Genomic DNA, 27,332 nt, shown 5'->3' with positions numbered 1-27,332 from the left:
ATGATCAAGTTGAAAGGTGATCAAGAGAAAGAAAAAACAAATTACCTGTAGGGGAACAGTAATTTGAATGGCAGTGAATATTTCTTTGGAGACCTTGGAGGTCAGAAAAAGTGACACATAGTAAGTAAGTAAACTTACTAATTAGCAAAGTTCATTGGAGAAAATGTTGAGTCATGTTATTTTAGAAAAAGCAAAAATGGTCTGGCTGAAGTTTACATTGGAAAGCAGCTGGGAACATTAGGCTAAAAATCAGGCCGGATGTAGATTATGAAGAGAATCCAATGTCATATATAAGGAGCTTTCCCCTATAATAGTAGATCTCAAAACGTTTTGCCTTTGGGACTCCTTTGCACTCTTAAAAATTACTGAGGCCCCAAACAGCTTTTCTTTTTCTGGGTTATATCTATCAATTCTTCTTACATGAGAAATTGAAACTAAGAAATTTTTACAACACTAAAATACAAAGTACTCATTCCATTAGTTGTCAGTGATGATGACATCACACATTATGTAGCCTCTGGAAAACTCAACTCTATTCTTGTGAGAAAATGAGAGTAAAAGAAAATAACATCATAATCTTATTACAAAAACTGGTTTTAACTTCGCTGATCCCCTGAAGAGTCTCAGCAAACTTTGGGTGTCCCCATATCAATTTTGAGAGTTGCCTCTCTATAGCAACGCAAAAGACCAAATCAATGCAGGGGTTTTTTGTTTTGTTTTTTTAAAATTTTTTAACATCTTTATTAGAGTAAAATTGCTTTACAATGGTGTGTCAGTTTCTGCTTTATAACAAAGTGAATCAGTTATACATATACATATGTCCCCATATCTCTTCTCTCTTGCAGCTCCCTCCCTCCCACCCTCCCTATCCCACCCCTCTAGGTGGTCACAAAGCACCGAGCTGATCTCCCTGTGCTATGCGGCTGCTTCCCACTAGCTATCTATTTTACGTGTGGTAGTGTATATATGTCCATGCCACTCTCTCACTTTGTCCCAGCTTGCCCTTCCCCCTCCCCGTATCCTCAAGTCCATTCTCTAGTAGGTCAGTGCAGGGGGTTTTTGGTCTGTTCTGTTTTTTCATTTTCTTAACCGGTCTGTTAATGGTATGCAGAAAGACTAAAACAGAAAGATACAGAAGAAGAACCCTGGATACGGCATAGCAGTGAGGTAAGATTACCAAAGCCAAACTTAACATTTACAGAAAATTTCATAAGTCTGGACTTGCAAGTAATAAAAGAGGAACAAACTGACTTAATTTCTTCCCTTAATTTCATTGTACCCACCAGGATACAAAACTCATTTCTTTAGGTAGGCTATATCATAGGTATGGTCTCAGATGCTCTAGAATGGTTCCAGTTTCAGGAAATTTTATTTTTAATAAAGACAGTTGGTTATGTGTCAGATTTTTATCTAATTTGTATGACTTCATAAGACATTATGAAAGTAAAAATCACACACTAAAAAAATATCTATCAGTCTATGTGTCTTGATGTGGTTTTAAGATAATGATCTCTGCAATTATATGTTCAGCTAGCCCTGAAAGCTATCATACATAACACTATTTCTATAAATGTGTCCATAAATATAGAAACTGTACATAACATTGTACTGTTACACAAATCTGTAAAAATCCTTTCTCTTTATTGTATAAACTTAATATTTTAAACATGATTCAGTTCATTGTGCTAAGTATACAAATTATATAAAAAAAATAAAAATTTATTAGCTAAAGTGACTATATGTAAATATAATTGTTATTCTTGTTTTTAGGTAATAATTCTCTAGATTTTTTAACAAAATCAAATTTAAAATGTTTCAAGGAAAAGGCTGGATGAATAGAATCTAGAGTTGCTAAAACTTTTTATTTTCAACCCAAAATTACTAGATATGCAACAGGGTGATGTGACTCATTCACAGAAAAAAAAGGCAGTCAATAAAGCCTGACTCGTAATGGGCCACATGTTGTGTTCAGTAATGACTTTAAAGAGGCTACTATAAATATGGTAAAAGAATTTTTTTTAATTGAAGGAAACTGTCATTAATAACCAGAGCTACATCCTTGATCATTGCTCTTATCTACTAACCTTTACTGAAATAGATACTGGTCTTCACTAATAAATCTTTAAACTCTAGTAGTATTAATTAAAAATCAGGTATAATATTTAAAACATTTAACAACCAGTATGAATGGACAACTGTCCACCAGAAAGGAGGGGTGGTAAGGATGCCAGGCTGACAGGCAAAGGTATTCTTTCATTCCCACCCCAGACCAGCACTGAGGCCTGGGGAAGTCAGCATCAGTACAGGAAAGGAGGAAATAGGGTGATTAACTGCAAGAAAATCAACTAATAGGAACAGCTGCCCTAGGGCTAAAACTACATCCTAGAGGCCTCCTGCTGGTCCAGGTACTAACCATTTAATTGCTGGATTATGAGTTGGTAGGAGCTGCACTTGGAGGGCTCTTAGCAGTATCCATTTCCCAACGAGCTAAAAAATATTTCAGTAGTTTAACAACTGGTACTGTCATATACCCTGAGAGCAGTTGAATATCAGTCCTTCACAAACTAAAAGAATAGTAACAAATACTGTCACCACTGATATGACAAAATTCTATTTTACAATTTAGAGATGAGTTTAAAATTTTTTTAATTTTAGCATTCCAAAAGCTAAAGCTATTAATACAAAAACAAATACTTCAGTGAACTAAAGCCTTCACTATCTCTACATTTGGGGAAATTTTCCAAACTTCTAAAAGTACTCTTAACTAGAGCCTTCATTATTAATCACTAAGTCCTAAAATGGTGGCATTTTGGAATTTCTTTAAAAAATTAAGTTAACACACCTTTACTTTCCCAACTTTTGATCTCTAAATAAGGTAATTTTGTTATCTTCAGTAACTTTACAAATTAATTATTTCATTTATTTGCTATACATACTATATTGAACTGCCTTGAAAACTAAACATCTATAGATATGCATTTTTTCCCTCACATGACAAACCCTCATTTTACTGATTTTCTTTCAAATACTACCAAGCTCCTTCAGTATCTTGGTGGTTTAAACCACCACCATCACCACCTAAAACAACAAACTGTAGATATAAAAGATGGGCAAAAGTGACATATTTTAGTAGAAATTTATCACAAACTTTGAAATTTGAAGACTTGGAATCCAATCCTATCTACATGATTTACTGGAAATGGGAGCCCAGGCAAGACCTGTTACCTCAATAAGCCTTACTCTCCTCAACAGAACTGCATTGTTATGTCTGTAGGGCAACTAGCATAGTGACAAGAGCTTCATGCTAGCTGGTGCCCCATAAATTTTAGTTTCCTTTCCCTAGCCTTTACCAAAAAATTAGGTAATTGGGTGATAGGTTATGAAACAACTATATAGAAGAAAAATAATTATGCTGAATAAAACAATGATACCTAAACTAGAATAAAATAAAAAATAAAAATTATGCTTATTTTTTAGATTATAACATTAACACATTCTTACAGTAGAAAAAGTGGGGAAAAAATCTTCCATAATCCTACCACCAGACATAACTACTATAATTATTCCTCCCGACAGTGTTTTGGTTATTGCATAGAATACATAACTGTATTAACATAAAGAGTTGTTCCTGTATTTTTTTCTAAACTTTACTTTCTAAGGCCAATAAAAATTCTCAGAAAACATCATTTTAAGGAATATTTTATCTTATCAAGTGAAATATCATATTGTTTACTAGTCTTCTATTCATAGATATTTAATTTCTTCTTACTCTTTCTGTTATATATTTTTTAAAAATACTACAATGAACATGCCTGTATATAAATATTAAGATTTGATTTTTTCAAGAGTATCTATGAAAAAAAATAAAAAGAGTGTCTATGAAAGGCAAATTTAAGAATAACTGGTAAAACTGACTGAAATGTTTATTATAATGCACTCTATCCTTATCAAGTCCAAAATACATTTAACTGGAACCTGATTTTTTTTCTTTGCTATGTGGTTCAGTATACCTGGCATACCCATTGTCATGGGTTGAATGGTGGCATACCAAAACATATGTCTACCCAGAAATTGTGACTGTAACCTTATTTGGAAAAAGGATCTTTACAGACATAATTAAGGTAAGGACCTTCAGATAAGATCATATGTATTAGGGTGGATCCTAAATCTAAAAATAGTGTTCTTAGAAAAAGTAGGGGAAAGGACAATGCAGGGAAAAAGTCCATGTGAGGACTGAGGCAGTGACTGGGGTGATGTGTGTACAGGCCACAGAATGCCACAGACTGCCAGCAGCCACCAAAAACTAGGAGAGAGACGTGAAAAGGATACTCCATCAGAGCCTCCAAAAGCAACTAAATCCTACCGCCACCCTGATTTCAGATTTCTGACCCCCAGAACTGTGAGAGAATTAAGTGTCTGTTATTTTAAGCCACAAAGCTTGTGATAATTTGTTATGGCAGCCCTAGGAAATGAAGACACCCTCAAATCACATTTTAAATCAATGTCTATTCACTGTTTCAAAAGCTACATCATCTATTTCCCATTAAACTCCCCTGAATTGTCCCATTACTATTTGGTTATACATTATTTTATTTTTTACAAGCACTATGAACATCACCTACTTACACGTTGCATCCATTAATGATAATCTAGTTGTAGTTCTAATGTAGTTTTTGTCTACTCAGTCATAATATAAGATCCTTGAAGGCAGGAACGGTATCTTAAATGCCCTGCTTGTCATACATTTCACCTAATATAGTGCTATATATACAGTGCAAGATTTAGTAGCTTCCTATTTGCTAAAATACAGAATGACTAAAAACTTTTTTATATACGTTAAACCATCCTTATGGAATACTTTAGAATGCTAGTGGGATCCTTTAAACATCTACAACATATAAAATATAAAGATACATTTTCCTGCTCTTAAAACTGAAGTCTGGTCTTATGAAAATCCTCAGTGCCTATTGTTTTAAAAGATCAACATTTACTGTCAATGACTTAAAATCTACATCAGGAATCTAACAATACTCAAGATATGGCAAGAATCATGGAAGTTAGAAGGGCTATAATAGAACAAAGCACCAGCAGAAACCTCTTCTGTAGAGGATAGGCTGTGGTTACAAATAAAGAAGTTCACCATGTTACATTCGTATTATATTTTATAGTTACTTAAGGTATAGTTGTTTTAACAATTGCTTGGAAAAAAAAAAAAGAATGGTATTAAACAACAACAACAAAAATCTAAGTATACAACATACCTGAGTTCGTAAAATTTCAGTTTTTGACAACTGCATATCACCAGTCAATTCTTTCACAGTGATGCCCAGTGGCTCCAGACGTCTGCTGAAGTAATTTGTCATTTCAGCTGCCAACGCTTTCATTGGAGCAACATATACAATCTGCGCCAAAGAAACACTAGCTTGATGAATGAGCAAAAACTACAACGTCAATACACGTCACTATTTATTGTAAAATATGATGCTAGCCACTTAGGGTGAAAAATCTTAATAGTGATATATGAAAAGTACTTATCTTTGTTGCATAAGTGTGCAGCTGTTTACAGGACAATGGAATTTGTTTATATAGCCTTATCACTTTGAAAACTGGTGCTTCAAAGCTAAGGGCGTTTTCACAGCTTTCACAGGGGTAGTGGGATTTTCATAACACAAATAGGGGTTGCCTAAAAGTAATGAAGTGAATCATGCAGCATTCTTTACATGACTTCATGTATAATATCCTTAAAAACTTCCAGATCTCATGTAACATGTACAACTGCAAAATGATTTTAAATTTTACAATTTAAAAAGCTGTTGTCGGACTTGTTAATTTCCTACCTTAAATTCATTCTTTCTGATAACACCTTGTTGAAAATGCTGGCGAATTTCATGCAAAACTGTAAGCATTGCAATGTTGGTCTTTCCAGCTCCAGTAGGGGCACAAATCAGCATGTTCTCATTGGTGTTGTAGGCAGTCTCAAACACAATTGACTGGATTCTATTGAGTCTTCTCATTCCTTTAAAAGCCAGCTGTCCAATCTAAAAATGACATGACCCACTATAAATGATAATAATGTGAAGGTCTCATACAAAACATTAAATGCAAATTTTTTGTGATTAAAAAACAAACAACTAATTTGTTTAGTCTCTCAATGCGTCCTGTATTTAAACTAAGTGTGCACAGTTGACAACTCACAACTATTGTACAATTCTAATGCACTTGGGAATTGTAACCCACTAAATTTGTAAAATATGATAATGAGACTATACCTGTATCTTTGTACACAATCCTAAGTACAAAACAATGATAATAATGTAATGAAACAAAATTAAACAGGTATCTTTTGATTTCATATGATGATAGCCTAGTTTATTTAGATTGAGGATAACTAATGAAAGTGAAAACAAGAAAATTCCTGGGGATGTATATCAATAAGAAATTCTGTTTCAATATGTTATGGATTTTTAAAGATACTTTTTTGAAAAGGCAGCCTTAATAGTAGGAATAACAGCTGCAGATTATGTTTGTTCAGAACTTACACTGTGACACATGCAATTGTAATCACTTTCATATATTTATTTATTTAATCCTCAAAACAATTCTATAGTATAGGTACCTTTAGTATGTCCTTTTAATAGAGAAGAAATTAAAGACACAGAGTGGTTAATTAATTTTTCCTAAAACCTTCTATACAAAAAGTCTTTAGAGATGAAAACTACAATGTCTGAGAGAAAACAAAACACTGGATGGAATTAATGGCAGGAAACTGGAATTGCTATATTAATGCCAGAAAAAAATTGATTTAAAAGCCAAGAATATTACCAGGAATAGAGACCCAGTCATTTCATGAAGAAGATGATTAATCATTAGGGCATAACAATCCTAAATGTTTATATACCCAATAACAGATCTTCAAAACACATGAAGCAAAAACTGATAGACATGCAAAGGGAAATAGGCAAATCTGCAATTTCAGTCAGAGATTTCAACATCCCTCTCCAAGAACTGATAAGTCAAGTAGGCATGAAAATCAGCAAGGCTACAATAGATTTCAACAGCACTAACAACCAATTTGACCTGACTGACATTTATTCATCTAACAATAATTCTCCTCAATTGTTCATGGAACATTTAACAAGATATATATATACCATATTCTGGGCCATAAAACAAGTCTCAATAAATTGAAAAGGAAGCAATACATACAAAATATATTCCCTGATCACAATGGAATTAAATTAGAAATCCTTACTAGAAATATCCTTAGAAAATATAAAATATTTGGAACTAAATAACGTTCTTCCTAAAATAACCCATGATGAAAGAAGAACTCAAAAGGGAATTTAACTATTCTTAACTGAAGAAAATGAAAACTCAACATATGAGAATTTGTGGATGTTGCTAAAGCACTATGCAAGGAAAAATATACAGCACTAGCCACCTATATGAAAAAAGAGGAAAGGTTTCAAATAAATGACTTCATCTTTCAAAATAAGATATTAGAAAAAGGAAAAATTAAAACCAAAGTAAAACAGAATAAAAGAAATAATAAAGATCAAAGTAGATATCAATGAAATGAAAACAGAAAAGCTTATTCTTTGAGATCAATAAAATTGATTAATCTCTAGCCAGACTGATCAGGAAAAAAAGAGAGAAGACAGGGAATTCCCTAGCAGTCCAGTGGTTAGGACTCTACACTCTCACTGCCAAGGTCCTGGGTTCAATCCCTGGTTGGGGAACTAAGATCCCACAAGCTACGTGGCGTGGCCAAAAAAAAAAGAGAGAGAAGACACAAATTACTAATGTCAAGAATGAGAAGGATGGCATCACTACAGATAGATGCTGCGGATATTAAAATAATATAAGGGAATATTATAAACGACTTTATGCCAATAAATTTGACCATTTAGATCAAATGTACAACTTTCTTAAAAGACACAAATTACCAAAGCTCATTCATGAAGAAATATACAACTTAAATAACTCTATATCTGTTACAGAAATTAAGGCTGAAGTTAAAATCCTTCCCACAAAGAAAACTCTAGGCCCAAACAGTTTCACTGGTAAATTCTACCTAACATTTAACGAGGAAATAATACCAATTTTTCATGGAGTTTTAGACTGTTCAGAAAAACTGCAGAGGAGAGAATACTTTCCAAATCATTCTATGAGGCAAGCTTTCCCCTAATACCAAAACCAGACAAAATAAAATTGCAGACCAATATCCCTTATGAACATAGAAAACAATTATAAACAAAACTTTAGTATATTGAATTCTACAACATAATACTATATATCATTACCAAGTGGGGATTATCACAGGAATGCAGGGTTAGTTTAACATTCAAACTCAATGTAATTCACCATAATAATACACTATAATGGAAAAACCATATGATCATCTCAATAGATGTATAAAAATAATTTGACAAAATCCTACATCCATTCCCAACCAAAAAAAAAAAAAAGTCTCAGCAAACTAGAAATAGAAGGGAATTCCTCAAACTGTCAAAGGATATCTACAAAAACCCTACAGCTCATACTATACTTAATGGTGAAAGACTAAATGCCTTCCCCTAAAGTCAAGAACAAGATATTACACTCACCACTTAATGCCATATTATATGTTATACTCACCACTTATCATAGTACTATAGGTTCCAGTCAGTACAATCCAGGAAAAAAAATTATTTTTAATTTAAAAATAGAGGCATTCATGTAGGAAAGGAAGAAGAAAAACTGTCTTTATTTAGAGATGACATGATTTCCTAGGCAAAAATCTGATGGAATCTACAAAAAATCTCCTAACACTAATAAGTTAATTTAAGATGGTTGGAGGATACATGACCAGCATGTTTTTAAAATTATATTTCTGTTTACTATCAATGAAAAATCTGAAAGTAAAAAATTTTAAAAAATCAATTACAATAGCATTGAAATTATAAAAATTTTAAGAGATAGGAAACACTTATGTACTAAAAACTATGTAATTTTGCTAACAGAATGAAAAAAAAATCTATGAAAGATGTCAGTTCTTCCCAAATTGATATATAGATTCAATGCAAATCCAATTCAGTATCTCAGCAGGCTTTTCTATAGAAATTAACAAGCTGGTTCTAAAATCCATATGGAAACACACAGGATCTAGAAGAGACAAAACAACTGTGAAACAAAAGAACAATGTAAGAGAGCTAAAACTACATGATTTCAAGGATTATTAAAAAACTAGAGAAGTCAAAACAGCGTGGTATTGGCATAAAGATAAATAGATCGAAGAACAGAATAAGGAATCCACAAAGAAACCCTCACATATACGGACGGCTGATTTTTGACGAAGGCTCAAAGGCAATGCAAATGACAAAGGATAGCATTTTCAATAAATGATGCTGAATAAATGGATAGCCACACGCAGAAAATGAACTTGGATCCATACCTCCTACCATATACAAAAGTTAACTCAAAATGGATCATTGACCTAAAATGAAACTTAAAACTATAAAACGTGTTCAAGAAAATAAAAGATAAATTTTTTGTGGTCCTGAGTTAGGCCAAGATTTCTTAAACACAGCATAATCTATAAACAAACAAATTGATAAGCTGGACTTAAGCAAAACGAAAAACTTACAGTCTTCAAGATAATGTTAAGAAAATGAAAGAAGAAGCCACAGCACGGGAGAATATCTCTGTGAAGCTTACAGGTGATAAAGGACTTGCATCCAGAATATATAAAGAATTCTCCAAACACAATGATAAGAAAACAAACAATCCAATTTTTTAAATGGTCAAAAGATTTGAACAGTCACTTCACCAAAGAAAGTATTCGGATGGCAATAAGCACACAAAAAAGATGCTCAACACCGTGAGTCATTAGGGAATTGAAAGTTAAAACCACAATGAGATAACACTATACACCTATTAAAATGCCTCAAAAATTTTTAAATGCCCTTTGCAAGTGTTGGTGGGGATGTGGAGGAACTGGCACTTAATTTTTAAAAAGTTAAACATACACTTAACGTGATCCAGCCATACCACTTCTAGGTTTTACCCAAGAGAAAAACAAAAGTATATGTATATACAAAAACTTGTAAACAAGTGTTCATAGCAGCTTTATCTGTAATAGGCTAAGACCAGAAACAACTCATATGTCCATCAAAAGATGAATGGATAAATACAATGTAGCACATTCATACAATGGGATACTACTCAGTGATAAAAAGGAATGAATCATTGAAACATGTAAAATAAGGATGAATCTCAAAATGACTGTTGAATGAAAGAAGCCAAATAAAAAAAGGAATACAGGGGCTTCCCTGGTGGCGCAGTGGTTGAGAATCTGCCTGCCAATGCAGGGGACACGGGTTCGAGCCCTGGTCTGGGAAGATCCCACATGCCGCGGAGCAACTAGGCCCGTGAGCCACAATTACTGAGCCTGCGCGTCTGGAGCCTGTGCTCCGCAACAAGAGAGGCCGCGATAGTGAGAGGCCTGCGCACCACGATGAAGAGTGGCCCCCACTTGCCGCAACTAGAGAAAGCCCTCGCACAGAAACGAAGACCCAACACAGCCATAAATAAATAAATAAATAAATAAATAAATAAATAAATAAAATTTAAAAAAAAAAGGAATACATACTGCATGGTTACATTTATACAGAAAGCTAGAAAATACAAACTAATCTATAGTGACAGAAAGCAGATTAGTTGATGCTTGGGGGTAGGGAGGTGGGTGGAGGGAGAGATAGGAGGGCTTGCAGGGGGCACGAAACACCTTTTGAAAGTGACCATTATGTTCACTATCTTGATTGTGGTGATGGTTTCACATGTGTTTACATACGCTAACTTATCAAATTTTCACTTTAAATATATATGGTTATTGTATGTCAAGTATACCTCAAGAACGCTGTCTTTTTAAAATGAAAAATAATTTTATAGACTTATCTATTATATCCACTTATGCTTTCATTTGGACACACACACACTTTGAAGATCAGAGTAGTATCTCTAGGGCCCTAGAAACTCTTGGGCAGACCGATTAAACACCTGAAAGTACCAGCGATACTTTCTCATCGATCTCTGCTGATGACTCAGCCTGGGACTGGCAGTGCAGCACATTTTTCAGGACACGAGGCTTAGGGTCAGAGGCCCAGGTTAAAAGATTGGCTTTGTATTTGCAATGTAACTTTGAACATAATTAACACCTCTGAGTTCTATTTCCTCATCTGTAAAATAAGGTTAGTTATACTATCACCCAAGGAAATTATAAAAATAGCCAACAATTACAGAGTTCTTATTATGAGCCAATCACAGGGTAAATCCTTCATATGAATATCCTAATTATTTGTAATAACCATACCAGATTATTTTACAGATGGGGAAACAGAGACTTCAAAAGACTTAAGTTCACACAGCTATAAATGGTGGAGTTAGGATTCGAAGATAGTGTAACTTCAGAATCGCAGTCTTTAATTGCTAATGTTTATAAACCATATAGTATAAACCATACACAGTGTAGGTACTTGCAACTGTGTTGAAATAAATTAATAACATCTATTATCATCACTGTCATATATCATCTTTGTTTTTTATATGAAGCTTCTAAAATACTATGGTAAGTGAATGCTACAATTTCCAGTCTTCATAGACTCATGACAAAAGTCCACTATTCCTAAACTACAAATCTGATCATGTCACATTCCAGCTTGAAGATTTTCTGAGACTTCTCACTGTCCATTTTAACTATACAGGGTAGGTAGCATACAAGATCTTTCAAGGCACAGAAGGTATAGCAAATAGAACCCTTCAAAATGTGAACCCTTGTTATTATCTTCCACTACTGCTATCTATACATGCTATTTTCTGGACATTCTTTGTGCCTTTGTACCATCTATAATACCTTTCCCAACATTGAGAAACTCTTCATTATCATTCAAGTTCAAGTTCAAATGTAATCTCTGGTCCCCTTCAATTCCATACGCAATTATTATATTTATGCATTTATACTCTGCCGTATTTCAAAAGATTTAAGGAACTCCCATTTCTCTCAGCAGCTGGACATTCACACCACCCCCTTTATATATATATTGTCATTATGGCCCTTAACCACAAACACTGAAATGATTTGTTTATATGTATATCCGGCCCACTGGATTTAAACTAAGGATTCAGTTTTACTACTCTCTGCATTACCATAGTACCTAACCAATTGCCAGGAACATAATAGACCTCTAAATAAATTTTTACTGATTGATAAATCAGTTGAATAAATGAGGGGAAAAGTCTTAAAAAATCTTAAAAAGATACACACTTCATTCACAATATCTTCCAAAGGAAGAGTAAACTGGATCTAAGCAAAATATATAGCAGTTCCAGAAAAAACCTATATTCAATCTTGAATAAGAAACATTTCTTTTGTTCTTAAAGGTTACAGTTCAATCAAGAAGTAAACTAAGGCATTAGAAGAATATACTCACAAACAAACCTATTACACATGGAGGTTTATAACATTCTATTCAATTCAACAATCATTTACTGATCACTTGCATAAATATTACTATACTAAGGACTTATGTCAGTATAAATATTTCTTCTCTTAACAAAAGTAAGAGAGTGTCTAAAATGATCCTTAGAATATTTAGCTTGTGGTTTAAAGGGAAAAAAAGGTGATAAAATTATATTACGCCATTTCAGTTGTCTACAATAAAGATATGGACTAGGTGCTGAGGTATCTGAGGGGAGAGAGAGTCACTAAGAAGAATGCTCTTTCAGGTAGAAGGAACCGAGTATTAGAAAAACACCTGGAACTAGTTAAAAGTTAGTAGTTGTGTGACAGAGATGGGAGGAAGGGGAAGCAGAGATAATGAAGATGGAAAAGTAGGTTATGAACAGACTCTGAAGACCGGACTACCATAGAGACTCACCTACCTCTAAAGATTTTCCTGAAAGAATATAGGGTAGTGGAGGAAACTAAGGCCTAAAGAAGTTAAACAACTCACCCAAGTCCACACTGCTAATAAATTGTGGAAGAGATGAGACCTGAACTGAGTTTGTCTTAGCTCCAAACACAAATTATCACCAAATATACCGTCTAAAATACTATCATACAATGATTCAGTTTGCCAATTAAGTTTCAACATTCATTTAAAAACCACTGCAAAAGACTCCTTAAATTACTGTTGCATATATACAGTCTTTACTAGCAACAGAACATGCTGTCGAGAAGCAAGATATCAAAAAAAAAAGCAAACCCCTACAAAAATTTATAAATTACTTCCACAGCCCATATTCTGCCCCCTCCCCCCAAAGTTTCTTTTTGCTTTTCATTTTAAATTTAGAAAAATGGATGAAATAATTTTCAAAATAAACTTGTTGGTAAAAAAAAAAAAAGGAATGTGTACAGGCAGCAACTGTAACAGTATTAAAAAATATCACTAGAGGATTCAGTATGTTTCAAGTTATGTTTGTGAGCTACTAGAACATGAGATAATTAAGTTAAAGTTTACTGAGCATAAGGAATTTCTTGTATTGAAATAATATTCAAATTATATTCACAAATACCTTAAGGAAACAAAAGATTAAAGAGGAAGAAAAAGTGTGGCTATATCAAAACTCTATTTTACTTAAATTTAGAACTATGTAGTGATAATATTCATTGTTTTATTTATATTTCATACATACACTAATGTCTAATTAAATGGCACTAACAATCATTGCTTCCAAATATTTAATATTCTTCTAACTTAGAAGAAACACAGGTGTTCATTTTATACATGAATGAATATACAAAATTGAACTGCAATTATTTTTCTTAGTATCTTAATATTTGTTCTTAAATAGAAAACTGAGTATCATGGCTAATTTATCATAAAGGCTTTATGTTTAGCACAGAGTCATTCTAAATATGCACCATTTCCCCTTTTAATTAGTTTTAACTAAGCATTTTCAAAACATCATAATCAGTAGATGAAAATGTTACATGTTTCATCCTAAATCCACTTGTCTATGTATATTTTGGATTCATCAGACTACTAATCTTACAGAAATGACATGACTCATATATGCAATCCCATAGAAAATATATGTTTCTAATATACTTTATCAAACACTAGCTACACAGGCTGCTACCAAATGCACGCTGTATTTAAAAAAAATAATCTGGATGATACTATTTACCTGGAAGAACAAAAATGTACACTAGGGGCTTCCCAGATGGCGCAGTGGTTAAGAATCCACCTGCCAATCCAGGGGACACGGGTTCGATCCCTGGTCCGGGAAGATCCCACATGCTACGAAGCAACTAAGCCCATGTGCCCCAACTACTGAGGCTGTGCTCTAGAGCCCGCAAGCCACAACTACTGAGCCCGTGTGCCACAACTACTGAAGTCCGTGCGCCTAGAGCCCGTGCTCTGCGACAAGAGAAGCCATTGCAATGAGAAGCCGCAACAGAGAGTAGCCCCCGCTCGCCACAACTAGAGAAAGCCCGCGCGCAGCAACAAAGACCCAACACAGCCAAAAATAAATAAATAAATTTATTTTAAAAATGTACACTACACGGGGCTTCCCTGGTGGTGCAGTGGTTGAGAGTTTGCATGCCAATGCAGGGGACGCGGGTTCGAGCCCTGGTCTGGGAAGATCCCGCATGCCACGGAGCAACTAGGCCCATGAGCCACAACTACTGAGCCTGAGCGTCTGGAGGCTGTGCTCCGCAACGAGAGGCCGCGATAGTGAGGGGCCCGCGCACCGCGATGAAGAGTGGCCCCCCACTTGCCGCAATTAGAGAAAGCCCTCACACAGAAACGAAGACCCAACACAGCCATAAATAAAATACATTAAATTAAAAAAAAATGTACACTACACATACTGCACTAACTGTTTATAATAATCAAATGTAGGTACTTATACTGCCGGTCAGTTAAAATGCATTAACTGGGTATCTAAGATGAAGCCAGGATCATGTCATCCCTTCCAAGTTAGTATATGTATCATAAGCTTAAGTTTTAAATATTCTAACAGCAAACATCAATTTCAGCATGTATTTAGGAAAAATCATATAGATACCAAAGACATTCATTATATAATTTTCACAGTTTAAGTTTCCTCTAGCTCTAGATAGCATGTGCCTTAGGTTCAAAATTTCAGAATCAGAGATGATCACAACTCAGTACAGGCAGCCCAAGCTCTGTATGCTGGAATCCACCACTCTAATGCTTCCCACAGACCATGTTCCACACCACAAACTACTTAACAGCCATGGAAGGTAGTCTATTCACTAAGATGGAAAGATCTTGTTATGTGAAAAAAGCAAGATGCATACCCATATTATAATATGCTACTTTTCTCAAAGATGGTGGGGGTGGGGAGTAGGGAATAAGAATCTGCTGTTTGTATATATTTAACAGTTAACACTAAAATATGTTTATATTTGCTTGTAGACATTCTGGGAGAATACATAAAATCTAATACTGTGATTTTTAATAGACAGAAATAAGGATCTAGACAGACAGGGGACAAGGATAAATTACGAGACTTTTCACTATTTAAAGGTTTCTAGTTTTTTAAATGTGATAATACCTATGCAAAAAGATAAAACACACACACAAAGATATACAACTGACTTCCTTAAAAAAACAGAAAAACTAAAGATGTGTCTGATTAAGTGGAGATGCCTAAATGAGCTCTCAAGTATTGCAAAAATATTTCATATTAAAAAGTTCTTCTCAGGGCTTCCCTGGTGGTGCAGTGGTTGAGAGTCTGCCTGCCAGTGCAGGGGACACGGGTTCGAGCCCCGGTCTGGGAGGATCCCACATGCCGTGGAGCAGCTGGGCCCGTGAGCCACGACTGCTGAGCCTGCGCTATGGAGCCCACGTGCCACGACTACTGGAGCCTGTGCTCCTCAACAAGAGAAGCCACCACAATGAGAGGCCCGCGCCCCGCAGCGAAGAGTAGCCCCCGCTCGCTGCCCACTCGCAGTGGAGAAGACCCAGTGCAGCCAAAAATAAATAAAAATAAAATAAATTTATAAAAAAAAAAAAAGTTCTTCTTATTATTCCTAGAGTTTTACCCTCCGGAGACAAAAAGGTAATTTAAAAAAACCTTCAGAAGAGTAATTCAATTTAAGTCGTATGTCCCTCCACTCGCTGTCCTCCTCAGCATTCTCTTTTTTGGTCTTAATAGGCCGAGTTCCTCAAAGGTTTCTCTCAATTAAAAGTTTAGGAATAGAAGAAACAGCAGGTTCTCTTCCTACATCCAATACCTGTAGCATTAGAGCTGGGACCTCACCTAGGACTCTATGGTTTCAACAAAAGTACAGACCTGTTATTAAATGCAAAGCCTAAACTACACCTGGCCATTATCTAAAATGTACCCTCCCATTCGTTCATCGTACACTGAACTCTGCCTACCAAGTGCCAAGCTGTGAGGACTTACTCCCTGTCCTCAAGAGCTAAAGGCGAAGCAAGTGAATCTGGACCACCAGGAGTCTGTTACCTGGGCCCCAACTATACCTCTGCTACCACACACCTCCACACCCTAACCTTTAAAGGAACGGAACCAGGGAAGACCTGGTACGCTACTTCACTGATGGCCAACCCCAAACTGATGATCTGTGACCAGATCAGTAGACTAATACATTATAAAAACAAAAACTAAAATGTTATCTTTAATGCTCTTAATTGTAGATAAACACATAAGATAATATATTCCTTATTATTTAAGTTGGCAGGTAAGTTGTTCACTAATCCATTTAATGATAATAGTACCAGGTAGCTACCATTTCTTTTTTTTTAAAAGTCACGTTATTCTTTTTTATTTTTAAACAATCACAAATGTGGCTCTTTTGAAACAAATATATATTTTTTAAGTATTTGGTTTTTTTTTAATTTTTACTTATTTATGGCTGTGTTGGGTCTTCGTTTCTGTGCGAGGGCTTTCTCCAGTTGCGGCAAGTGGGGGCCACTCTTCATCGCGGTGCGCGGGCCTCTCATTATCGCGGCCTCTCTTGTTGCGGAGCACAGGCTCCAGACGCGCAGGCTCAGTAGTTGTGGCTCACGGGCCCAGTTGCTCCGCGGCATGTGGGATCTTCCCAGACCAGGGCTCGAACCCATGTCCCCTGCATTGGCAGGCAGATTCTCAACCACTGCGCCACCAGGGAAGCCCAAGCTACCATTTCTAATTGAGCACATACTACCCAGTAGGCTTTGCTTTAAATGCTTTAAGGGGATTATTTCTCTCAACATCGAAAGAAAACCCATGAAGTAGGTCTTTTTTATTACCTTTATTTTAAAGATGGGGAAACTTGGCATGGAGAGATTAGAGAGTTTGCCCTAGGATAAATGGCCAATAAGTAGTCAAGCAAGGACTGGAACAAAAGTTCAAATTTTAAAGTCCAAGTTAAAAACTTGTAAAGCTTACTGATTTCATTATTTTACACTTTTATTCCTTATGCTGATTCTTTAACAAAGTAACTTAATTTTATAAAAATAAAAATAAATATAAAAATATAAAGTCAATGAAAATACTGACCATACTAATAATCAAATAAATGCAAAATAGTCAGAGTGCTTTTTAATCTGGGTGTTTAAGATTTTTAAAAAACTGATTATTCTTGGTAATGTTTACATCTTCATATGCATCATACACATTGCTTTTAAATGATCGTTAATAAATTTGCATATCATTTAACCTAAAAATTCCACTTCCAAAAATGTATCCAAGTTAAACTCACTGAACAAGAATGCCAGATAAATAAGCAAAAAGATGTCTGCTAAAATATCATTTATAATAAAAAAAACTAATACAAGTTGAATGTCCATAAATAGGAGACTGAGATCAGTAATTCATGATGCATTCTTTATGAATTACAGTAGTTAAATAGGATGAGGAAGATATATATGCTTGTAACATGCCACAGAACAGTAACATAATTAAATATAATCTGTTAATACAAAAAAATTATGGAAAGATATACATCAAACTTCCATTGGATCTGGGATTATAAAGGAAGTTTTACCTTCTGTTTTATAAGTTCAGATATTACATTTTAGATATTACTTTTTTTATAGAACAGATTTTATAATCAGCTTCACAAAAACGCTTTATTCTTTACATAAAAAAAAAATTTATCTTAAGGAAAAACAAAAGGGGAAGACCTACTCTATGTTGTCTTAATGTATTAAAAATAATAATAATTTCTTTCTTGATAGATATAAATATCTAATGTTTTTATGTCAATATAAAGTAACTGATTCACCCTGTTTTTCATAATGTCATATAAAGAGTTCTACATCTTTACCAAACCCCAAATTTCCAATCTGTATTCCCACTTGAAAACACACTGGAATATTACTGAATTCTGTTAATTAAGAGATTAAAAAAAGAAAAAATGAGATAAGAAAGACAGTGTATGGCCACTATTAGTTCCTCTTTACTGAAGAGTTGTGTGTTTTAATGTTTCATGATATTAATTCATTTTGAACCAGACAATCTGGGTAGAGGAAATTAAGTCTTAGCAACAAAAGACCTCAGGAGAGTAATCTACTATTAAGTCTTTGAAGGAAATGAGATTGTAACATTTTGTGAAAAACAAGTAAGTTAGTTACTGTCTGAAATGAAACTGAGCCAATTTTCATTACATACAAAAAAGCAGTAAGAAATCACAATGCATAACTCATAATCCTTTCATATTATTTAAAGGAATGTATTTACATCATTTAAAAGAGTAACCAAAAATACTCAATATGCCCTTAAATGTCAGTTCCTAAAAATTCTCTCATCCTGAAAATAGTCCATTTCACAACAACCAAATGGGACTTCTAAATATACTGTACTCCTTGATGACAAAATGATAAATAAGTAGGTATTACTGGCCTTGAAGAGAAAAAAACAAGGAGAGAAAAACAAATAATAGCAACACTGCTAGATTTAATTGAGGACTTAAGGCATAATGGGTGTTAGAAAGGAGCACCAACCTCTCCTTGGAAGGGTAAGGTACGCTCCTCATTCCCAGGTTTGAGCTAAGGCTTAAATGCTGAGAAAACTGAAGAAAAAATCTCAAGAGGGAATTTTAAAAGACAAACAAGATTCTGGCTGCACAATAACAAAGTCCACTGATGAACCATTGAGATTGCACATGTGGGTTTCTACCAGCACACTCTTGAACAAGTCAGCAGGTCAGATGTCCTTCTGAAACACCTTCACCAACGTGCTATGCCGAGAGTCACATTCCCAATGCACAAGAAGACAGTAAAAGACATGACTGAACCTCATTTATGAGTTTGATTTGGCTAGGTTTGGTTTGCTTGTGTTTAGACAGAAGCATCAGAATAAGCAAGGGCTGGATTCACAAAACCAGTATTACAATTACATATACAAACTTCAGATGCTTAAAGCGGAAGTAAAATTAGAGATAAAGAATCTGGCATTTTCTACTAAGTTAATAAATTATTTTCATAAGGGAGATAAACTTATCCTGACATGTATATATTATAAATATCCTTCCAGGATGTCATTTTAAGTGTTAGATCTTAAAAATGTAAGACACTATTATTTAACTGGTATTATAGTCTTTTTGACCCAAATTGTGGGACCTGCCTTCTAATAAACAGCCGCACTTCTAACCACGGCAATAAAACAGAAGCAAAAGAGTCTCTGTCAAAGTCTGTTAAGTCCCACAAAGAAAATGTCGTTTTCAGTTTCTTGGCTGATATTTACAGTAATAACCGGATTCAGCTCTGACCTTAACTTGTAAATTACTTTCACTAGCTTGCTTGAAATCTTTGAAGAGGGTAAAGTATCTGGGCACTCATGTGGTCAAGCTCACAAAATGTTACAGTTGTTAAATTATAGGTACTTTCTTAATTTAAAATGTTTTTACAGTACAAATGACTTTAAACTTTCCAAAACTAATTAAATGAAGCAAGGATGTCATTTTAAATATATATCTCCTTAAACAAGAAAATTTCATATTAACAGAATCCTCATCAAATGAATTGTTTTGAAGGATAAGAGCCTATTTTCACTAACTAATCTAACAGATTAGATTTTAAGTCAAGAATACATTTAATATAAGATAATAATAATATAGCAAAAATGTGTTATATAAGTGAAAGTATTAATGACTTATTTAGAAGTCAGTTCAATATACAAATGTGCACACACGTGTGTATTCAAATATTCCAATGCTTAATAACATACTTGGTATTGACTTCCTGAAGAACAAAAATTTATAAATGCCTATTTAAATTGGTACCGTTTAAATTTTCCAATATTTTAAAAACACAAATTAATGTCATTAACTCATTTCCATAAAAGAGATGATCTCAGAATTTTCTTTACTGGGGAAACAAGCAATAAACTGGACTTATAAATGGCTTTCTTAAATTTAAATTTACTGCTCATTCCCCTCATGAGATCTGAAGCTCACATAGAAGGGTTCCAGGGACTTTCCTGGTGGTCCAGTGGCTAAGGCTCCAGGCTCCCAATGCAGGGGGCCTGGGTTCGATCCCTGGTCAGGGAACTAGATCCCACATGCCACAACTAAAGATCCCGCATGCCTCAACTAAAAGATCCCTCATGCGGCAATGAAGATCCCACGTGCCGCAACTAAGACCCGGCACGGCCAAATAAGTAAATGAGTATTAAAAGAAAAAAAAAAAAAGAGGCGTTACAAATACACTGAACCCACCACTCAAAAGAGTGGGGGAAGGACCTAGTCAAAGACTGCTAGGGAGGAGCTCGGCTGAGGGTGTGCTGAGGCGGCTGATGCTTTGAGAACAGGTTCTTCATACTTGGGGTAGGGGGTATTGGTGCTTTGAAAACTGACAGATTTTTCAGGACTCAACCCTTGAGATCTTCATTTATTTGCTAATGTGGGGAACAGTAACCTGGACATTTCTTAACAGTCTCCCAGGTGATTATCAAGTACAAACAAGATTGAGAACTGTTAGCTTAACCTTCCCTACCCACACCCAACACAGTGATTAAGGTTTTCTTAGTCATCTGATTTTTTCATAATTTAACACAACCTACTCTGGAAAGAACAAAGTACATCTTACTCAGAAAAACTTCTGTTTAAACGTGTATCAAATTAGAAGGGAGAAGTTAGGTAGGGGGACCCCCTGTAAGATAAATGCTTTACTTGAACTTCTTGTGTAATATGTAAAGATTTAAAGGATAAACAAAACATTTAAAGAAAGAAATCATGAAAGATATGCAATAAAACATGATATTATGCAGACTGCTTAAGAATTCATTAAGATTTCTTTATATATTGATTTCCTCTGATACATTTAAAATTACCCAAAATTACAATTATTATTTTCATACAACTGTGAAATTTATCAAGAATGTAAGAGCTCGCTGAGAATACAAAAAGCAAGGTGACCTACCTATGTTTATTTAGTCACTCGATATTTGCACCACTGGATCAAATTTAAACTTGTCCTCTCCAAAACCTCTTGTTTTCAGTGTTTATACAAGGGGATTAAGTTAAATAATGTGATATAAGGTACCTAAAGAAATGCATAGTATTAACTAAAAAAATGCAAGTTCCTTTGCTTTATCTTCATTAATTTAAAGCTGTCTTCTACGTTATCTTCCGTATTCATCTTTGAGGAATTTTAAAGTTATTTATACCAAAATAATTCCACCTATCAATTTCTCTTAACAGAAAGATCCAAAGTATGCCCTGAACTTTTTCAGGATTGCAATATCATACTGCAATTTGGGTGGCTAATCTCCCAAAATATATCACAGATAGTGCTACACATATTCTGTGTGCTGACTCATGTAATCTTTTCAGAATAAATAGTCTGATGAGGAAACAAACTTAGAGGTGCTATGTAACTTGATCCATACCACAAAATGTGCGAATGCTGAAGCTGAGAATTCAACATCAGTTCTACGTGCCTAACCGGATAGTAAGTTCCTCAAAGGCACGATCATAATTCTAAATCTTTTGGTACCCACCATAGCACAGTGCCTTGCATCAATCAAGAGTTCAAGAAATGACTGCTGATGACTGATAACCAATCCGTACATATTTTCAGAGACAAATAATGAAAACCTGTGAGTAGCAATACAATCATACCCAATATTTCTGTTTATTTATGATAGGCCTGTGTAACCACAATACATAGATATGTTGGAAGATATGGACTAAGTCCATTTCTAAAGCAACTTGAAATTCCCACATTACAAGCTAAATTCATCTCCTTTTCAGACTTCTGAATTCATCTGAGTTCTAAAATTATCATTCTGGGGTAGCTCAATATGCCATTATGCTTTTAATGTTCTCTCTTCTAATTTCCCTCCCCATAAAATCAATAAAGTATAGGTTGTAAAGAAAGTTATTTTGTTCGATTACTACTAGCTAGAGGCAGATGCTAGTTATAACTCTCCTTAGTTTAGCAGGTATTCTTCAAGCAGCTGGTGCCCTTTTCCTAGTCAGCTGTTTGCAAGTGTTCCCAGTAGACTTTATGGTACTGCAATCCTGAAAAAGTTCAGGGCATACAGACAGAATTAATTCTTTTTTAGAAAAGAAAATATAAATAGCACTTCCCTTCAAATGAGACCTAGCTATTTCATATATTTGAACTACAGTGAACTTTCATAGCAACTAAACATTACTTTTTAATCATATAATTTAAATACTTGCTGAGAGTCAAAAATATATAAAAATCTCTTATTTATAGGAAAGCTTATCTAATGGAACAAATTTTTACATATTGAACATTTATTGACCCCTAAAACAGAAGACAATATATTATCAAAAGCATACTTTCACACAAAGCAGACTGAGTGCATCAAAATCCAATCCCAATTACTTTTCAGAGTAAGCTGAGAAATTTTAAAGATTTTCCTTACAGTTTCCATAGTAATACTTTAAATAATACTTGAATACATAACATAATGGCCCTCCTGACAATGACCAAGTTTTTATAATAAAAATACCATTTTAAAGTTTCTGTATACAAAGTAATACGGACAAGACATAATCTCCAATATTCTATACAAGGTCTACACAAAGTTTTCAACACAAAATCAGGAACTGTTCCTTTCTCTATACACCCCACATCAGCTGTGTTATGAAAAACATTGTTAAGTTCATTATCACTCTTCAGAAAAAGCCCAATCCCCCAGATCACAGCAGTCGAGAAACAACTCAAGTCTCAAGTTCTCCAAAAAATCTTCATTAACAGCTATAACCTGCACTGATCCCTCTGCCTTCTATTTAAGATTACATTAAATCCAAACTACTGATTTCATACTTAGTACATTCCACAGTATACTGTTGGTAAATACTCAACAGAGATGCCATCTTATGCCCCCAACTATGCTGCAAGCTCACTGAAGACAGGGGAAACATCTTGCTGATTTTTTACAAATACTATCTACCGATGTTTGCCATGTTTTAGGTGCATAAAAAATGTAAAGTCCTTTTTCCTTCCGCTTTGTCTGCTGATGTTAAGCAGACAAAAGAATGAGAAAATGAGTAAGAAGTTAAAAAGAAAGCTTTATCTAGAAACATGATGGTAAAACTAGAAAATTCCAAGGGCAAAGGGAAGATCTGAAAAGCAACCAGAGAGAAATCTTACCTTAAAACAAATCACAGCTAGGTTGATCGCAGACTTTGCAAAAGCAAAAATGAAAAGCAGATGATACAGTAATATCTTTAATATGCTAAGAGAAAATAACTGTGAACTTAGAATTCAATTACCAGCTAAAATATCTTTTGAGAGTAATGGTAAAATAAAGGTATTTTAGATTAACAAAAATTAAAAGAAACTTAATCTGCCCCCACCAGATTCCCACTAAAGAAAATTTAGGCAATGAAAAGTCACAGAACATGAAAGCACTAGATAAAATTAAAAAACAATGAGCAAAATATATAGGAAATCCAAATAACTATTGACTATAGAATAATAATAACGATAATAGTATCTGGTGTAAAAACTAAAACAAGATAGAACTAAAGTATATGACGACAACATCAAAGAAGTTAGGAAGGAAGTGAATGAAGTTTAAAAGTTTTAACAAACTTATTTTGTAATAGTTTTAGATCTACTCAATGCTTAGAAGAGACAAAAAAAAAAAAAAAAAAAAAAACCAGAAGAAGAAGAGGAGGAGGAGAAGAAGAAGAAGAGAAAAGAACCAAGTTTCCAGATATCCAACTATGGATGGCATAAAGTTCTGACGGACAGCTCTGTTCTTTAGGGGCGTCTCAATCTTGGCATTATTCACATTTTGGTAACTCTTTGTTGTGAGAGGCTGTCATATGCACTGTATAATGTTTAGCAGCATCCTGGCTTTTATTTACTAGATGTCAGTAGCATCCTCCTAGATGTGACAGACAAGTGTCTCCAGACATTGCCAAACGTCTCCTGAGGAGGATGTGGGAGGTGGCAAAATGCCGAATGAGAACCGCTACTGTAGGTAAAGAATGGAAAAGGTGGGGTGGGGTCAACTCCTTTTTCCTTTCTCATTTAACTTAAAACCTTACTTGAAAGTACAGACCTTACTTTTCATAATTTAACCGTGAGAAGAAGACTTTTTCCTTCCTTTGATAGCAACTTATCTTGGAACGCATTAGCCATTAGCCTCCTTCAGAGAGAGGTGGGAAAACATACCTTTTTTTGTCTTGCTATACAGTCGTCCCTCAGTGTCTGAGAGGGTTGTTCCAGGACTCCAGCAGATAAAAAAATATGCAGATGCTCGAGTCCCTTATATAAAATGGTGTAGTATTTACATATAACCTGCACACAGCTCCTGTATATTTTAAGTAATCTCTAGATTACTGTAAAACCTAATGCAAGGTAAATGCTATATAAATAGTTGGTGGCAAATTCAAGTTTTACTTTCTGGAATTTTTTTTCTGACTATTTTCAATCCACAGTTGGTTGAATCCACGAATTCAGAACCCCCAGATACGAAGGGCTGACTGTAATTCCCAATTTCCAGATTTGTCTGCTGCTTTTGGTTCAGAAAGAAAAATAAAATCCACAGATAAACACTGAAGATTCTGTTAAAACATAGCTTCACGTTCTATTCCATCAGCTTTATGTCCTACTTTATTCCCTTAGAGCTGAGTTTCTCCTTTTGGGGAAGATATTTTTATTATAAAAAAATAATCAGAGAGAATTGATAGCTACAGAGATCTACAGAGAGTCTCCCTCAAGTCTTTATGTGAGTACTAAACAGCACACATATATGAGAAAACTACCCAAGGTACAGGGAAAGAACCATCTGAATGAATTAGAGGAAGCAAATTCAAACCTGACCACACAGTGTCTGGAATAGTTCTTGTTCTCACCAGCCACAGCAGCAAATCTCCTAATTAACTGAGAATTAGGTAGAGTACTCAGAAGACTTTGTCTCAGCTGTGGGGCAAAATTAGCCCTGGACTAAAATGCTGTTCTGGTCCACCTAAGAAATTTTAAAAGCAAGACCAGAAATAATCAAACTGATCCAAAGTAACTTAACTATGTCCCAGGGAAAAAACTCAAGAATATTTATAAGAAAAATATCCAGTACTCAACAAGGTAAAATAACAATCTCTGGGATTCAGTCAAAAAGGATCAAACAAACTAAAAAGCAGAAAAAAAATTATCATAATAAGAAAAACTGATTAAAATCAATCCAGAAATAACATAAATGACAGACTGTTCAAGAAACTAGAGCAAGATTCAGCAAATTATGGCCTGTGGACCAAATCTGCCTGAGGCCTGTTTTCATTTGTTTTGTATGGCCTATAACCTAAGAATAGTTATTATATTTTGAAAGGGTATCTTAATAAAAAAACAATAGTAAATATGGAACAGAGACCCTATATGGTCCACAAAGCCTAAAATAATTAGTCTGTTCCTTTGCAGAAAAAGTTTGATGACCCCCTAAGCTCTAGAAATGATTGTGTAAGTAGAGACATAAAAGATATTAAAAGAACTCAAATGAAACTTTTAGAGATAAAACCACAATGACTGAGATGAAAAACACAATGGATGGGATTAACATCACTTTAGACACTGCAGAAGGAAAGAATGCTAAATTTGAAGACAAGGCAGTAAAAACTACCCAAAATAAAACATAAAAAAAGAAAAATACAAAACAAAACAAAATTCAAGTTAATAGAACATCATTAAGCTGTGTGACAACTTCAGGAACCCTAACATACCTCTGGTAAGAGTTCCTGAAAGGAGGGAAGGGGGCAGACAATTTTTGAAAAAATAATGGCTGAAAATTTCCCACATTTGATGAAAACTTTTATAAACCCACAGATCCAAGATGCTTAACCAATGCCAAGCACAAAAAACAAAAACAAAAAAAACCTGAAGAAAACCACACCATGGTAGTGACAGGCAGAGAGTTTTTTCAGTTGCCAGGAGAAGTCAGATATGTGAAGCACACAAGAGATTATAGCTAGCATTTGCTGACTTTGAAGACGGAGTGAGCCACATGCCAAAGAATGTGGGCAGCCTTTAGGAGCTAAGAATAAGAGACAGCAAGGAAATGGGGACCTCAGTTCCACAACTGCAAGGATATAGATTTGGCCAACAACTCGAATGAATCTGAAAGGGAATCCTTCTCCAGAGCTTCCAGGTAAGAGTTCAGTCTAGCCAATACCATGATTTGGGCCTTGTGAAATCCTGAACAGAGAACCCAGTCAAGCCCACCCAAGTTGGACCTCTAGAACTCTGAGATAATAAATGGATATTTTAATTCTCTAGTATTCTGGTAATTTCTTATACAATAACAGAAAACTAATACAAAGTCACATCATAATCAAACTGCCTAAAACCAGTGATACAAAGAAAATCTTAAAAATCAACCTGAAAGAAAAAGACATATTACATAGAGAGGAAGATTAAGAATGAGGGCATGCTTATCAGACACAATGTAAACAAGAAGACAATGCAGCTACATCTGTAAGTACTAGAAAAAAAATTGTCAGCCTAGAATTCCATAACAAATGAAATATCTTTCAAGAACAAAGACAGAAAAAAAAAAAAAAGGTTTTTTTCAGACATACAAAGCTGAAAAAATTTATCACCAGCAGACCTACACTACAAGAAATGAATACCTGAATGAAATCTGAATCTACCTACACAAAGGCATAAAGGTGCCAGATAGGTGCACAAGTATAAAAACTTTTCCTGGTTATTATTTAGATATCTTAAATGATACCTTTAAAAGACTGTTAAGGCAAAAAGAATAACAATGTATTGTGGAGTTTACAATAGATGTAGAAGGAGTCTACATCTACATGTTTTGTTTGTTCATTTATTTGTTTTGGTGGTAATAAGCGGTGAAAAATCTGACAAACAAATATGGCAGCAAATATTATCAGA

General features: G+C 34.6%; 1 protein-coding gene across 3 annotated transcripts in view; it reads right to left on the bottom strand.

The window, feature by feature from the left end:
* Positions 1-27,332, bottom strand: part of ASCC3 (activating signal cointegrator 1 complex subunit 3) — a 324,300-nt gene that overhangs the window by 218,011 nt on the left and 78,957 nt on the right. For all 3 annotated transcript variants that reach the window (XM_059941507.1, XM_059941508.1, XM_059941509.1), the window contains exons 9-10: positions 5,838-6,038; positions 5,262-5,402 (exon numbers count right to left, since the gene is read on the bottom strand). In XM_059941507.1, the coding sequence (XP_059797490.1) occupies positions 5,262-5,402; positions 5,838-6,038 (342 nt within the window). The remainder of the gene's footprint in view (positions 1-5,261; positions 5,403-5,837; positions 6,039-27,332) is intronic.

Source organism: Balaenoptera ricei, chromosome 12 (assembly GCF_028023285.1).
Source record: "Balaenoptera ricei isolate mBalRic1 chromosome 12, mBalRic1.hap2, whole genome shotgun sequence".
Taxonomy (NCBI): domain Eukaryota; kingdom Metazoa; phylum Chordata; class Mammalia; order Artiodactyla; family Balaenopteridae; genus Balaenoptera; species Balaenoptera ricei.
This window is presented reverse-complemented; position numbering and strand designations above follow the sequence as displayed.